The sequence below is a fragment of the Ricinus communis genome, chromosome 3 (genome assembly GCF_019578655.1).
Source record: "Ricinus communis isolate WT05 ecotype wild-type chromosome 3, ASM1957865v1, whole genome shotgun sequence".
Lineage (NCBI taxonomy): Eukaryota > Viridiplantae > Streptophyta > Magnoliopsida > Malpighiales > Euphorbiaceae > Ricinus > Ricinus communis.
In genome coordinates, this window is record NC_063258.1 from 28,536,531 (window position 1) to 28,548,662 (window position 12,132).

The 12,132-nt window shown below is 33.9% G+C and overlaps 2 protein-coding genes across 5 annotated transcripts; one reads left to right on the top strand and one right to left on the bottom strand.

Annotated features, from left to right (window-relative positions):
• Positions 1–62: 62 nt before the first annotated feature.
• On the bottom strand, positions 63–3,114 carry GPC1 (Glycerophosphocholine acyltransferase 1). 3 transcript variants are annotated; one of them, XM_002514040.4, is made up of 8 exons: positions 2,789–3,113; positions 2,554–2,673; positions 2,354–2,411; positions 2,152–2,252; positions 1,585–1,680; positions 1,405–1,498; positions 680–917; positions 63–549 (listed from the first exon to the last, which is right to left on the bottom strand). In XM_002514040.4, the coding sequence occupies exons 1-8, from the start codon at positions 2,876–2,878 to the stop codon at positions 171–173; spliced, it is 1,176 nt and encodes a 391-aa protein (XP_002514086.2). In that variant the 5' UTR covers positions 2,879–3,113; the 3' UTR covers positions 63–170. The 3 variants fall into 3 exon arrangements, with proteins under 3 accessions (XP_002514086.2, XP_025012249.2, XP_025012250.2); XM_025156481.2 differs by lacking the exon at positions 1,585–1,680 and having other exon boundaries at positions 2,789–3,114; XM_025156482.2 differs by lacking the exons at positions 2,152–2,252; positions 2,354–2,411.
• A 4,127-nt stretch (positions 3,115–7,241) lies between these two features.
• Positions 7,242–11,876, top strand: LOC8272522 (protein PLASTID MOVEMENT IMPAIRED 1-RELATED 1). 2 transcript variants are annotated; one of them, XM_002514039.4, is made up of 4 exons: positions 7,242–7,532; positions 7,637–7,701; positions 7,963–10,244; positions 10,317–11,876. In XM_002514039.4, the coding sequence occupies exons 3-4, from the start codon at positions 7,966–7,968 to the stop codon at positions 11,383–11,385; spliced, it is 3,348 nt and encodes a 1,115-aa protein (XP_002514085.2). In that variant the 5' UTR covers positions 7,242–7,532; positions 7,637–7,701; positions 7,963–7,965; the 3' UTR covers positions 11,386–11,876. The 2 variants fall into 2 exon arrangements, with proteins under 2 accessions (XP_002514085.2, XP_048227598.1); XM_048371641.1 differs by having other exon boundaries at positions 7,641–7,701.
• Positions 11,877–12,132: the final 256 nt, after the last annotated feature.

Genomic DNA, 12,132 nt, shown 5'->3' on the forward strand with positions numbered 1-12,132 from the left:
TCCCTTTTTCCTAAAATTAAGAGTTGTTAACAATCACATCGAAAGCTAATAAAATTCAACCATTGCGAGCTAAGGTAGCTACCTTTTTTCACACACAGAAATGAGTTACTACACAGTACATCAGTTCTGTTACAAGTGCTACATAAGTAATTTATACATAACTGTTAGGACTACTGCTCCTCAGCAGAATGGATTGTCTTCATCCTAATTTCCATTGAATTTAGGGATTGGTCTTGCTTCGGTTCTGAGTGATATTGCTGGATATGTGCTGGCTGCAACTCTGATTTCTTCTTCTCTTTGAGAATCACCTGTCTTGGCATCACATCTAGCAGAAAGCTTCCTCCATTCCATACAGCAGCCGAAACCTTGAGTATCTGGAAAACCGCATGCAGTTCGTAGGACAAGAAGATGGGGACTGTCAGTGCTGTAGTTGCCACAGTAAATAGAGCTTGCAACAGAATGTACATAAGCATGCGATTCTGATCCCCCAGCAAACCACTTAAACGCCACCATACATTATTTGCTTTTTGCGCTTTCTTTGAGAGCTCCCTATTTGAAGTCAAATGATAAACACGTAAGGTTAACAAGTCACAACAACTCACCAAATAAACCTTAGGACCATTGACAATGAGAAGATAAATATTATATAGAAAAGAGAGAAAGGTACAGAGTTAAGAACCTGTAAGAAGTCATGACTTCAGGATCTCTTAACAGCCTCTGCCGACGCAGGACATTGACAATGAGAAAATAAAGAAGTTGCCACAGAAAATAAGCAACTAAGGGCACCAAGAACAGCCAAGTAAACAGGAACGATTTATCTTCTACATATGGCCACGATGCTCTGCCTGACGTCCCTTCAGGATGCATGGCTTCAAAGGTTGCAGGATTCCACCAGCGTATAGTGAAGAAGACCAAACCTGAAAACAGATCTATCCTGTCAGAAACTGAGGATTCTTAAAATTATTGACAATTTACCAAAAGATCTCCACAATAGAACAGTCTGGACTTTTCCTTCTCAGTGGGCGACCTGATTGTATCTAGGAAATATAAGATCGCTTGAGAGAAGTAGTAATTTCTTACTTTAACTAGAACCATTACAAGGACAGTGAAGTAAGTTATATTCAAAACTAGATTGCAGGTTGAGCTTGAGGCCGATCAGGCTGACCCTTTCTTAATGAAAAGCGAGCACTTGCTTTATCAGAGTGTAAGATACTATCTTACAGACTGTTTCAGATATTTTTTACTCTTCCTTTATTGACAAAGCAACAAGGTTTTGGCAATCTTTTATTGAAATGAATCATGAATGACTCCTTAACCTTGCAAAAGGCTTATTTTTCTGAAAAGGATACTCTGTTTGTTTTGAAGAAGTTCTTTAAGTGATCGAGTGAGAAAGGATTGACTCACCAGGTAACAGATGTATAAGGACACTAACAATTTTGTCCACAGAGCTAAAAACCAAGCTACAACGCCAAACAATCAATGCCCATGCTAGTGGCCCCTACAGCATCATTTACATAACATAAGCAAAAAGAGATAATCACCCATCAACTGAAAAACGTAAGCTGCCCAGGGCAAGTTCCTTACTTCAGCAAATGAGAAGCAAACCATGAAAAGCTTTTCATCTTTTGGATATAGAAGAAGGTCAACCAAGAATATTGTGTTGGCATAATAACAAAAATCCTGAAAGAAAAATTTATGTCACTTCTCTCATTTTTCAGTTTTGTATGATCATCAAGTCATAGAGATCTTGATTTTCTGTAAAATCTATATTGCTCTGACATGCATGCTCAGAATTGGGACAGTGGGGCTAACCGATGCAAATGCTTCCACCATAGTTTGATTGTAACCATTAGTAATGCTATATTTGAATATACTTTCTATGTAAAACATACTCCTTTGGAGCTTAGCAAAGTGAGAATTCTTCACAATATACTGTCTGCCATTTCCCTTCTTTTGGAGGCATCATATTTTTGAATGCATGTCTTAAAATAATCCACCATAAATAACTCAGAGAAGTCAGGTCGTTATTAAATGTATCAACCATGGAACTCAGACTAGTGATTCTTTAAAACAATGTAATTTGAGCTTCACACCTATTGAATGAAAGGCTCATGTGGCTAGAAGAAGCAACTAGGTAACTGCAGAGCTTACCAGGAGAAAATAATGCCATTTCTTGAACCGATAATATATCCACCGAAGAGGAACAAATATAAAAAAGAACAAACAGTAAACGTAAGGAATATCTTGCGGCCCTGAAGAAGAACATAAACAGGAAAGCAAAAGAAACAAAAATCACTAACATTCTTGACTACATTTAAGAGTACTAATCCCATCAATCAAACAGTAAACTTACTTGCTCCCAAGAGGAAGCAAAATCCCCCGAACCCAAGAACACCAAGAAGATGAGTCACCTAACACGAAAGTAAAAGAAAGGGAAAGAAAACGATCGATTTCAAATACTATATTGTAACAGGTTCATATGATCGAACACTGCATATAGAACAGCAAAAGGGCATATCTATGACCATCATTTATTGGAAGCAATGGGCGAACCTTATTAATAAAGCTTTCATGTTCCTCGGCTTGTTTTGCAATCTTAACTGCTTGCTTAGATAAGATCTCCTTTGTTTGATTGGCTTGTTTTGATAGTATTTCCTTCGTTTGAGCCACTTTCTGCACAAAAACAAGAGAAACCCAGATCAAGAAACCAAACAGAGACATAAAAGAACCAAGCTTTACTAGCTGAAAAAAATTAAAAAGGAAAAAAGAAACTAAAGATTTAGTGCACCTTTGATCGGTCTTTGAGTCTTTGTTTCACTTTCTCAAATGAATCTCCATTGGAGACAAACTCATTAATTGGGTCTTCGTTATTAGACATTTTTCTTCTTCTTTTTTGTTTCTGCTTTTGCTACGAAAGAGACAGAGAACAGAGAGAAAGAGAGAGACAAGGGAGAGACGAGAGGGGAATCCCAGAGATATATACGGCAGGAGAGAGATCTCCGTCGAAGACAAAAAAAATAAAAAGGTGAAATTAAAATGATGATCATCATTCTTTAAATCATTGGATTTCTTGAATTAAAGTTAAGAATAAAACTACTCCGCTAATTGTAAATTAATAATAATAATAACTACTTAATACCGCATCATACTGTTGTCATTTGATTAATCGCACAATCTAATTAGCATAGAAACATTCTTGAAGAATTGCGAACATTATTATATAGCATCTCTTTTGTAAATCATTCAAATGTGTTGACTCGTATATTAAAACTTAGCTTTCTCTTAAAGCAGTTATTTATTAGTCCAATGTCCTAATTTGGTAAGGGTATAACGTAATGTTTTTTATAAGTTTTCTTCAATGGCTCGGTGGCCTTCTTTTGCCTAATTGATTTGTGATTACATTTGGTTCCTATTTGATTACTTCTTTTTAAGTATTTGATTAATTATATTCTTGTTTCTTGACAAGTTTTTATTCTATTGGATTTTGCTTATCAAAATCTTTCACAAATTTTAAGAATAGAAAATCCTAATCTCATTATCATTAATTCATGAAAGTGATTAACTAATTGAAACAATTTAATTTAAGAAAAAAGAAAAGAAAAAGAGAAAGACAATTGGCGAGAAACATCCAAAACACATCTAAAATGCACAAGGTTCTATTTTCAGAAAATCCAGACGGTTATGGCGTTGTCCGCTCGACTTTGAAAACTTGGACTTGATTGTAAATATATATTTAAACGGTACTTGCTCTGTCCAAATTAATAGTCCTGTTTATTTCAAAATTAATCCATGATTTTTATTTGTTAGTTTAGCCAGTGATTATTGAAATCAAAATAATAATTGTTATACAATTAGTCATTATATTCTTTTATTTTGAAAATTATAACCTCGTAAAAAGCTTTGCAAAAAAATTTAGAAAATGATAAAATTTTATGATGTTAATTAACTCTTTTTATTTTTTAGTTTATATGTAAATTAAAAAAATATTATTAAACATATATTTAAAATTTAGTTTAAATGGCAAAAACATTGATTTTTTGAAGTAGAAGGTTTTGAGTTCGAACCCTCCCTTTCTCACTAAATGAGTTTTTACACCCTTTAATAAATAAAAGAAACAAACTATTAAATCAAAATATTAATGAAATAATTATAAAATAGTGTGTAAATTTATTAAAATTTAATAACCAAATATTTAAACTTTAAAAGATACAATTTAATGTGTGAAATAAAAAATTATTAATATTTAAGTGTATTGAACTGGTAATTTATATAAAAGAAACTTGATAATTATAAAATTGATACATGGATAATTACAAAAATGATATATGTTACAATTTAGTGTGTGAAACCATATTTTATTAATATTTAAGTGTATTGAACTAGTAATCTATATAAAAGAGACTGGATAATTATAAAAATGACATATGAATAGTTGCAAATATATAGTATACGAAATTATTAAAATTTGACAATTAAGTATTTAAAGTTTTAAAAGTTACAATTTAACGTGTGAATATAGTATTTCAATAGCAATTATAAACTTGTAATTTGAAAGCACATATTTTCCGCTTAGTAGATCAAAAAGAATTTAATGTTAAAAAAGTATTTAAAAATTATCTATCTTTAATAGATTAATATGCCGTTGTTACTACCACTATCATTACACTATTCTCACTATATTTTCATCAATTCTTTTAAAGAAATTTCTATTAATCTTTGAACGACAATTTATCTTTTTTAACCCGTCATTATAAATATCTAAAATAAAATCGATCATTATCGAAGATGATAATTTTAACTATAATGTTAATTACTAATATATCTCCTTATAACATGTATAGTATTTATTTATATATATTTTTTGTTTATATGAAAAATTCATTCTCTTTCATATAAATATTATATTTCACTATGAAAATATAATAAGGTTCCATTTGTCTATAAGTTAATATTTTTAAATTTTATACACTAAAATTATAATTTTTAAAAATTTAAATATTTGATTATTAAATTTTAAGAAGTTAACGCACAATTTTATAATAAACTAATATGAATAATCAATAACTTATTATTGATATGGTATATACACTAAATCGTAAATGTTTACTCAATTCATACGCTAAATTGCAACTTTAAAAAATTTAAACACTTAATTATCAAATCTTAATAAGTCCAAACATTATTTTTATAATGATGTCAGTATTAATCATAATATTATCACTGCTATGCAACTAGGAAGAATTTGAATTCATGATCTAAAATAGATAAAAAGAAAAATCATTTAAGGGAGAAGGTAAGGGTAAGGGGCAGCTGAAGGAGGAGATTTAATGAAAGAGATATAAAGGAACTGTGTGTCTATGTTATCCCTTTGGTAAATTCGAAGCTCACATTTTCCCATCACATTCGCACACTGCCTTTATCCGTTATCCGTTATCCGTACCAATTGTTTTAATTTAAAATCTTAATTACTAAGAAAAAAAAAAAAAAGAAGTTATACCAGACACTATAAAGAACCCATAATCTAAATTTGCCATTATAAAGTTTGGCAAAATTAAATTATCAATTTCATTATACTCAGCTTTTGAATTTTTATTTTATTATATAGAAATTTTATGTTTTAATTTTAATATTTTATTAGTGATTTCTTAAAGATCTTTGTTTGTTAAATTCATTCTTTTTATTTTTATTTTTATTGAAAACTAATTAAAGTTTTAAGAATATATTTTACCTGAACTTAAAATATAAATTTTTTTTTAATGCCCATTTTCTATATATAAAAAAACTTTTTTATGCTCAGAAAATAATTACAGCTCACATTATAAATGCATCTTTGCACTCTGATAAATTTTATTTCTTTTTTAAAAATAAATAATTTTCTATCTTCGAATTGTGGCCGTGACAATTCAAAGGAGAAGGCCCCCCAAACCTAAGATTCCAAATCGCCAAAAATAAAATTAAAATCAGTGTATACTATCAAGAGGGAAAATAAATTAATATATATAAATAAATAAAAGGGTCAGATTCACAAATGTGGGGTTGGCGCCTTAATTTTGAATATCTTTAAAAGTGGACTATGGCCATAAATTAAATTAAATTAAAAAAAAAAATACACTCTGAGAAAGTGTTATTGTTTATATTTATAATGAAATCTATTCACATGTCACAACTTTCACAAAATACAAATTCATATTTATTAAACAAACTCAGAAAACAAAAATTATTAGAACATGCAATTTATTGACGCCCCAAATCACAAAAATCTAAATTTAATTTATTTATCAAAGTAACACAAATAAATTATTAAAAGAATGCGACTCATCAGCTGCTCTAAATTATGAATTGGGTTCTGTATTTTATTAAACTCGTAAACTGGTATATATTAATAGACTTTATGAACTGTATTGTCAATTGAATTTATTAATAATTGGTTTTTAGCACAATATATGATTGATGTATTTTTACTAATAATAAGGTTTGGTTTGGCAGTTAAAGAGTGTAAAGAGAGAGTTCTTTGTTTCCCAACAGAATTTCAAAATGAAGCTTCTGGAGGGAAGGAATAATCGCTTTCAGAAACATATAAAAATAAATTTTGAAGCTGGACCATACTTTTATTTAATCATATCAATTTATGAGTTTAAATTTGATAAACTCTAAATAAATTAACTAATTAAGTAATTAAGAGAATGTATATATGGGGCATTTTATTTATAAGCTTAATTAACGAAATTGTTTATTTATTTATTTTAATAAGCAGTATAGAATAATTGAAGATGATGATGCTAGAGGCATCAAATAGAGTAGAAACAGAAGCAAGCAAAGTATTTTTCTTTTTAAGACAGCAAGTGGGACAGCTCATCCTTGGCTTTGTTACTCAACGCTCCCAAGTCCAAACAAAATACTATGTTTTAATTATGTCTGTTACCAAGTATTTTTTGTTATATTACTTTTCTACCCATACTTTCTTTTGAATTTTTTTCTCTCCTCAAATTCAGTTTGGAATTCAAGTCAAATGCAAACAAATTTAGGCCCCAAACTAGCTTCTTCATAAGCATTCATTTTCCCATTTTAATAAATAATAATAATAAATAAGAGTCCCAAATTATCAACGTGCACATATGTCTCATAAAAGACAACTATGATGCTAAATTGTTTCATGACTAATTAAAGTATCTTAATAATGTGATTCTTATTTCAAATTCTTGAATTTTCAGATAAGAAAAAAAGAAAGCATAAAATGATAAAAAAAACTTCCTTCTAGCCTGCAGGAAGAGAATTGTCTTGGTAATAATCATCAAGAAAACTCTGGGTAAAAAATAACATTGTCCAAAAGTACAAAGCACTAAAGAGAATTTCACAAAATACATGGGCGCAATTGGTAAATAACCAGCAGCGCGACTAAAATGCTTTTTGGTAGCAGGTTTGAAACTTGTATTTGATTAAAGAGGCAGCGGCAATTCTAAGAGAGAGAGAGAGAGAGGAGAGAAGAAAAAAAGAAGAGAGAGAGATGGATCACTAGCGATATAAACGTTCCTGTATGTATAAGATAACCATATACCCCTTTATCCAGTTTAATTTTCTTCTTATTTCTTCTTTTTGGGTATCTCTATTGAATCGGAAGTTTGAAATTTTTTGATAGAAAGACGGCGTCTTTGGTGCAGTGATTTTAGGGTTTGGTTTTGGAAAACAGTTTCTTGATTGGAGGTAACCTTATCTATAAGCTTTAAATGAGTAATTCAGTATTCAGTATTCAGTTTTTGGTATTTTTGCATTTTGTGTTCTGGGTTTTTCGTTTAAATTGGTTTCATTTTTGGGTTATTTTGAAATGGTTGCTTGTTTAATTTTTAGTGTTATATGAATTTTTATTGTTTTGTTGTACTTGGGATTCGATTATATAATTTGATTTTTCTGATTACCCATTTCGTTTCCCTTTTTTTTCTCTTTGATTTTTAAATGTGTGTAAAGGTGATGATGTCCAAAGTTGAAGTGAGGAAGAAGATTGGAGAGGATTCAGGGAATGCAAAGTTGTTAAGGGAGATTGAAACCATAAGTAAAGCTCTATACCTAGACAAAAGCAATTCAAGGCCCTCAATTTCTGCTCCTAATAATCGATCAAAACCAACTGGGAAATCCCAATTGCTCGATCCTAAATCAAAGTTAAAGTATGGCAATGAAGAATCATCAAACAAGGATAAGAAGTCTATCTGGAACTGGAAGCCATTGAAAGCCCTTTCAAATGTTAGGAGCCGAAAATTCAACTGTTGTTTCTCTGTCCAAGTCCACACCATTGAAGGATTCCCCCCGAGTTTTGAAAATCTTAGCATTTGTGTGCACTGGAAGAGGCGTGATGGAGAGCTGGTTACGCATCCTGTGAAGGTCTGTGAGGGTATTGCTGAGATTGAGGAGAAGTTAACACATACATGCATGGTCTATGGGAGTAGGAGTGGACCTCATCACTCAGCCAAGTATGAAGCAAAACATTTCTTGCTCTTTGTATCAGTAATTGGTGTCCGGGATCTTGATTTGGGAAAGCATAGGGTTGATCTGACAAGGTTGCTTCCTCTTACATTGGAGGAATTGGAGGAGGAGAAGAGCTCAGGAAAGTGGACTACAAGTTATAAGTTGTCAGGAGAAGCAAAGGGTGGCATTTTACATGTTAGTTTTGGGTATATAGTGGTTGGAGATAGTCCCATTCCACTTGGAAATAACCAGAAAGTTCCTGAGCAATTTAATTTGAAGAGCACTACTTCGAGGACATTGAAACCAGTTCCTAAATTTGATCAGGGTGATGGGAAGAGTTCAATCCATCGCATTGGAAGTCTTCCTGGTGCATTGAACCAGCAGCGTCATGCCTCATCCAGATCTTTAGAAGACGTAAAAGATCTTCATGAGGTGTTGCCAACATCAAGGTCAGAACTTGCCAGTCTAGCGATCATACCATCACTGAAATATGATGAAGATAAGTTGAACTTGTCATTGGATTATAAGCCTGAACTTGATGTGTTCACTGAACATCTCGATTCCATTAAATCAAATATCTGCCCTGTTTCTAATTCCAGCCATGAAAATGTTGAAAATGAGAGGGAAGGTGGTGAATTTTCTGTGATTGAACAGGGGTTCGAATGGTCACAGGAAGAACTGGAGAAACCCATGGAAGTTGCTGCAAAGACTGCTGATCTTTCCTTATTAGAAGATAAAATTAATGGTTGTTATGAGATAGGTTCTGAAGAGGATGATAAGCTTCACCACCAGCATGTTGGGGATGGTAGTCATAAAGAGGATCTTATAGTGCCTGATTGCAAATTTAAGGAAGATGAGATATGCACAAAAGACTCCGTCATGCAAGAATTGGAAGTTGCATTGAGTAATGTGACAAATTTGGAAACTGAAGCATTTGATTCTCCTGAGGAAGAAAATGACATGGAAGTTAAAACTGATTATAAAACAAACAGGGAACAAACATCACTCAGCTTGGATGATGTTACAGAATCTGTTGCAAATGATTTTCTGGATATGCTAGGGATTGAGCATAGTCCATTTGGTTTGAGCTCAGAGAGTGAACCTGAGTCCCCTAGGGAGCGCTTGCTAAGACAGTTTGAGAAAGATGCATTAGCTGGGGGTTATTCACTGTTTGATTTTGGTATCGGCAGTGAGGACCAAATAGACTCTGACTACAACACTTCAACTGTGTCTCAGTGGGGAAACTTCTCTGAGGACTTTGAATTTGCATCAGCTACCCAAGCTGCTGAGAAGGAGCATCAGATGGAAACTTGGGCAGAGAGCGGCAAGACAAGGGCCAAAATGTTGGAAGACTTAGAGACAGAAGCTTTAATGCGTGAGTGGGGATTGAATGATGAGGCTTTTTATTGCTCTCCACCTAAGAGCTCAGGTAGCTTTGGGAGTCCAATTGATTTGCCTCCTGAAGAGCTACTTGAATTGCCTCCTCTTGGAGAAGGATTAGGTCCATGTCTGCAGACAACAAATGGTGGATTTTTGCGATCTATGAGTCCTTCACTGTTCAAGAATGCGAAAAATGGGGGGAGCTTGATCATGCAAGTTTCTAGTCCTGTTGTGGTACCTGCAGAAATGGGTTCTGGCATAACGGATATACTGCAACAGTTGGCTTCTGTTGGGATTGAAAAGCTTTCTATGCAGGCAAATAAGCTAATGCCTCTGGAAGATATCACTGGGAAAACAATGCAACAAGTAGCATGGGAAGCTGCCGACTCAATGGAGGGACCTGAGAGGTTTGTGTTAATTGTTTCTTTGATTTTTCTGGGAAAAGTTGCATCTATTATATTGTTTCTTCCTTTCCACAGGCAAATTTTGTTGCAGCATGATGTGGAGATTCGGCAACATGTATCCGGTGGGCAAAAGAATCAGGAGGAGAGATCAACCGCTCCCAGATTTAACAAGTTCAAGTCACAGACAGTAGAGAATGAGATGGGCTCAGAATATGTATCTTTAGAAGATCTTGCTCCTTTGGCTATGGATAAGATTGAGGCACTCTCAATTGAGGGATTGAGAATACAATCTGGCATATCAGACGAGGATGCACCCTCAAACATCAGTGCACAGTCTATTGGGGAAATATCAGCCTTCCAGGGAAAGGGTATCAATGTCAATGGGTCCCTGGATTTGGAGGGAGCTGCTGGATTGCAACTGTTGGATATAAAGGACAATGGTGATGATATTGATGGTTTAATGGGTCTGTCATTGACTCTCGATGAATGGATGAGGCTGGACTCCGGGGACGTAGGTGATGAGGATCAAATCAGTGAGCGGACTTCTAGGATACTTGCTGCTCATCATGCTAGCTCCTTGGATGTGATTCACGGGAGTTCAAAGGGGGAGAGAAAACGTGGCAAAGGATCTGGTAGAAAATGTGGTTTACTGGGGAATAACTTTACTGTTGCATTAATGGTGCAACTTCGTGATCCTCTGAGAAACTATGAACCAGTTGGCCCACCAATGCTTGCTCTCATTCAAGTGGAACGGGTGTTTGTCCCCCCAAAGCCTAAAATATACTGTAAGGTTTCTGAGGTAAGATTTGAAAATGATACTGATGATGAGTCCGAATCTGTGGTGAAGGAAAAGGTGGGCGAGAAAATTGAAGTAAAAGCATCTGAAGAAGGAATTCCTCAGTTCTGCATTACTGAAGTACAGGTTGCTGGCCTCAAGACGGAGTCTGGAAAGAAGCTTTGGGGTACCACAACACAGCAACAGTCTGGTTCTCGTTGGCTGCTTGCTAATGGAATGGGAAAGAACAGCAAGCAACCCTTTATGAAGTCAAAGACTGCTGCTAATAAACCTGCAACCTCTTTAACAACAAAAGTACAGCGTGGTGATGCATTATGGAGCATTTCATCTCGTATGCGGGCCAAATAAGAAGAAATTTTTTGCATTCAATCCACATATACATAGTCCTAATTGAAAGGGTTTCTTCAGCATGTTATTGGGAAAGGGTGGAACTCTCATTGTAATACTTCACAGAACTCGAGGAACTTGTTCGAAACTTAGATGTGAACAGTAAATGGGTTGCTGATTGATGGCACACAGCAGGCAGGATGGTCCTTAGACCTCACGAGGTTTATGAATTCTGCTCGAGTTCTTGTATTTACTTCTGATACAGCCTTCCAATTTTCTTGCTCACGCAACACAAGTTGAATTAAAATGACGGATTTGTTGTATCAATTCCTCCTGTAAATTTAATGTTCGTAATCATCCCTGTGCATTGTAATTTATGACCCATGTCCGCGATGCTATTATTGCTACATATTTGCCAGCAATGGTCTTTGTTGAACAAACTATTTAAAGTGCTTTGCTCAATTCGTTTGTTTTATTCTGGAAGCAAAGAAAAGGAGTGATGGTTTCTGTTCTGCTTTTCTTGTTAACACCAGTTTAAAAGATTACTCTGTCCTGCTAGTTGGTTCTTAATTTCTTTTAACATTGTATTCCCCATTCCTCAGCTTGCCTGGCGAAGAGTTTACATATTCTCTGGAGTAAAGGGTGAGAACATAAGTGTAAATAAAATGAAAAGGACTGTATTCATCATTGGGAAAATTGAATCGTAGACAAATCACCGATTGAATAAGCTGATAACAGTAAGTCAAGCTTGATGTAAATATCAAGCCT

Coding starts and splice junctions, on each gene's coding strand:
- GPC1 (XM_002514040.4), bottom strand. CDS start 2,878: ATGTCTAATAACGAAGACCCAATTAATGAGTTTGTCTCCAATGGAGAT. Junction 918..1,404: donor CCTTATACATCTGTTACCTG/GTGAGTCAATCC, acceptor ATCTGTTTTCAG/GTTTGGTCTTCTTCACTATA. Junction 550..679: donor GAAGTCATGACTTCTTACAG/GTTCTTAACTCT, acceptor GACTTCAAATAG/GGAGCTCTCAAAGAAAGCGC.
- LOC8272522 (XM_002514039.4), top strand. CDS start 7,966: ATGATGTCCAAAGTTGAAGTGAGGAAGAAGATTGGAGAGGATTCAGGG. Junction 10,245..10,316: donor TCAATGGAGGGACCTGAGAG/GTTTGTGTTAAT, acceptor TCCTTTCCACAG/GCAAATTTTGTTGCAGCATG.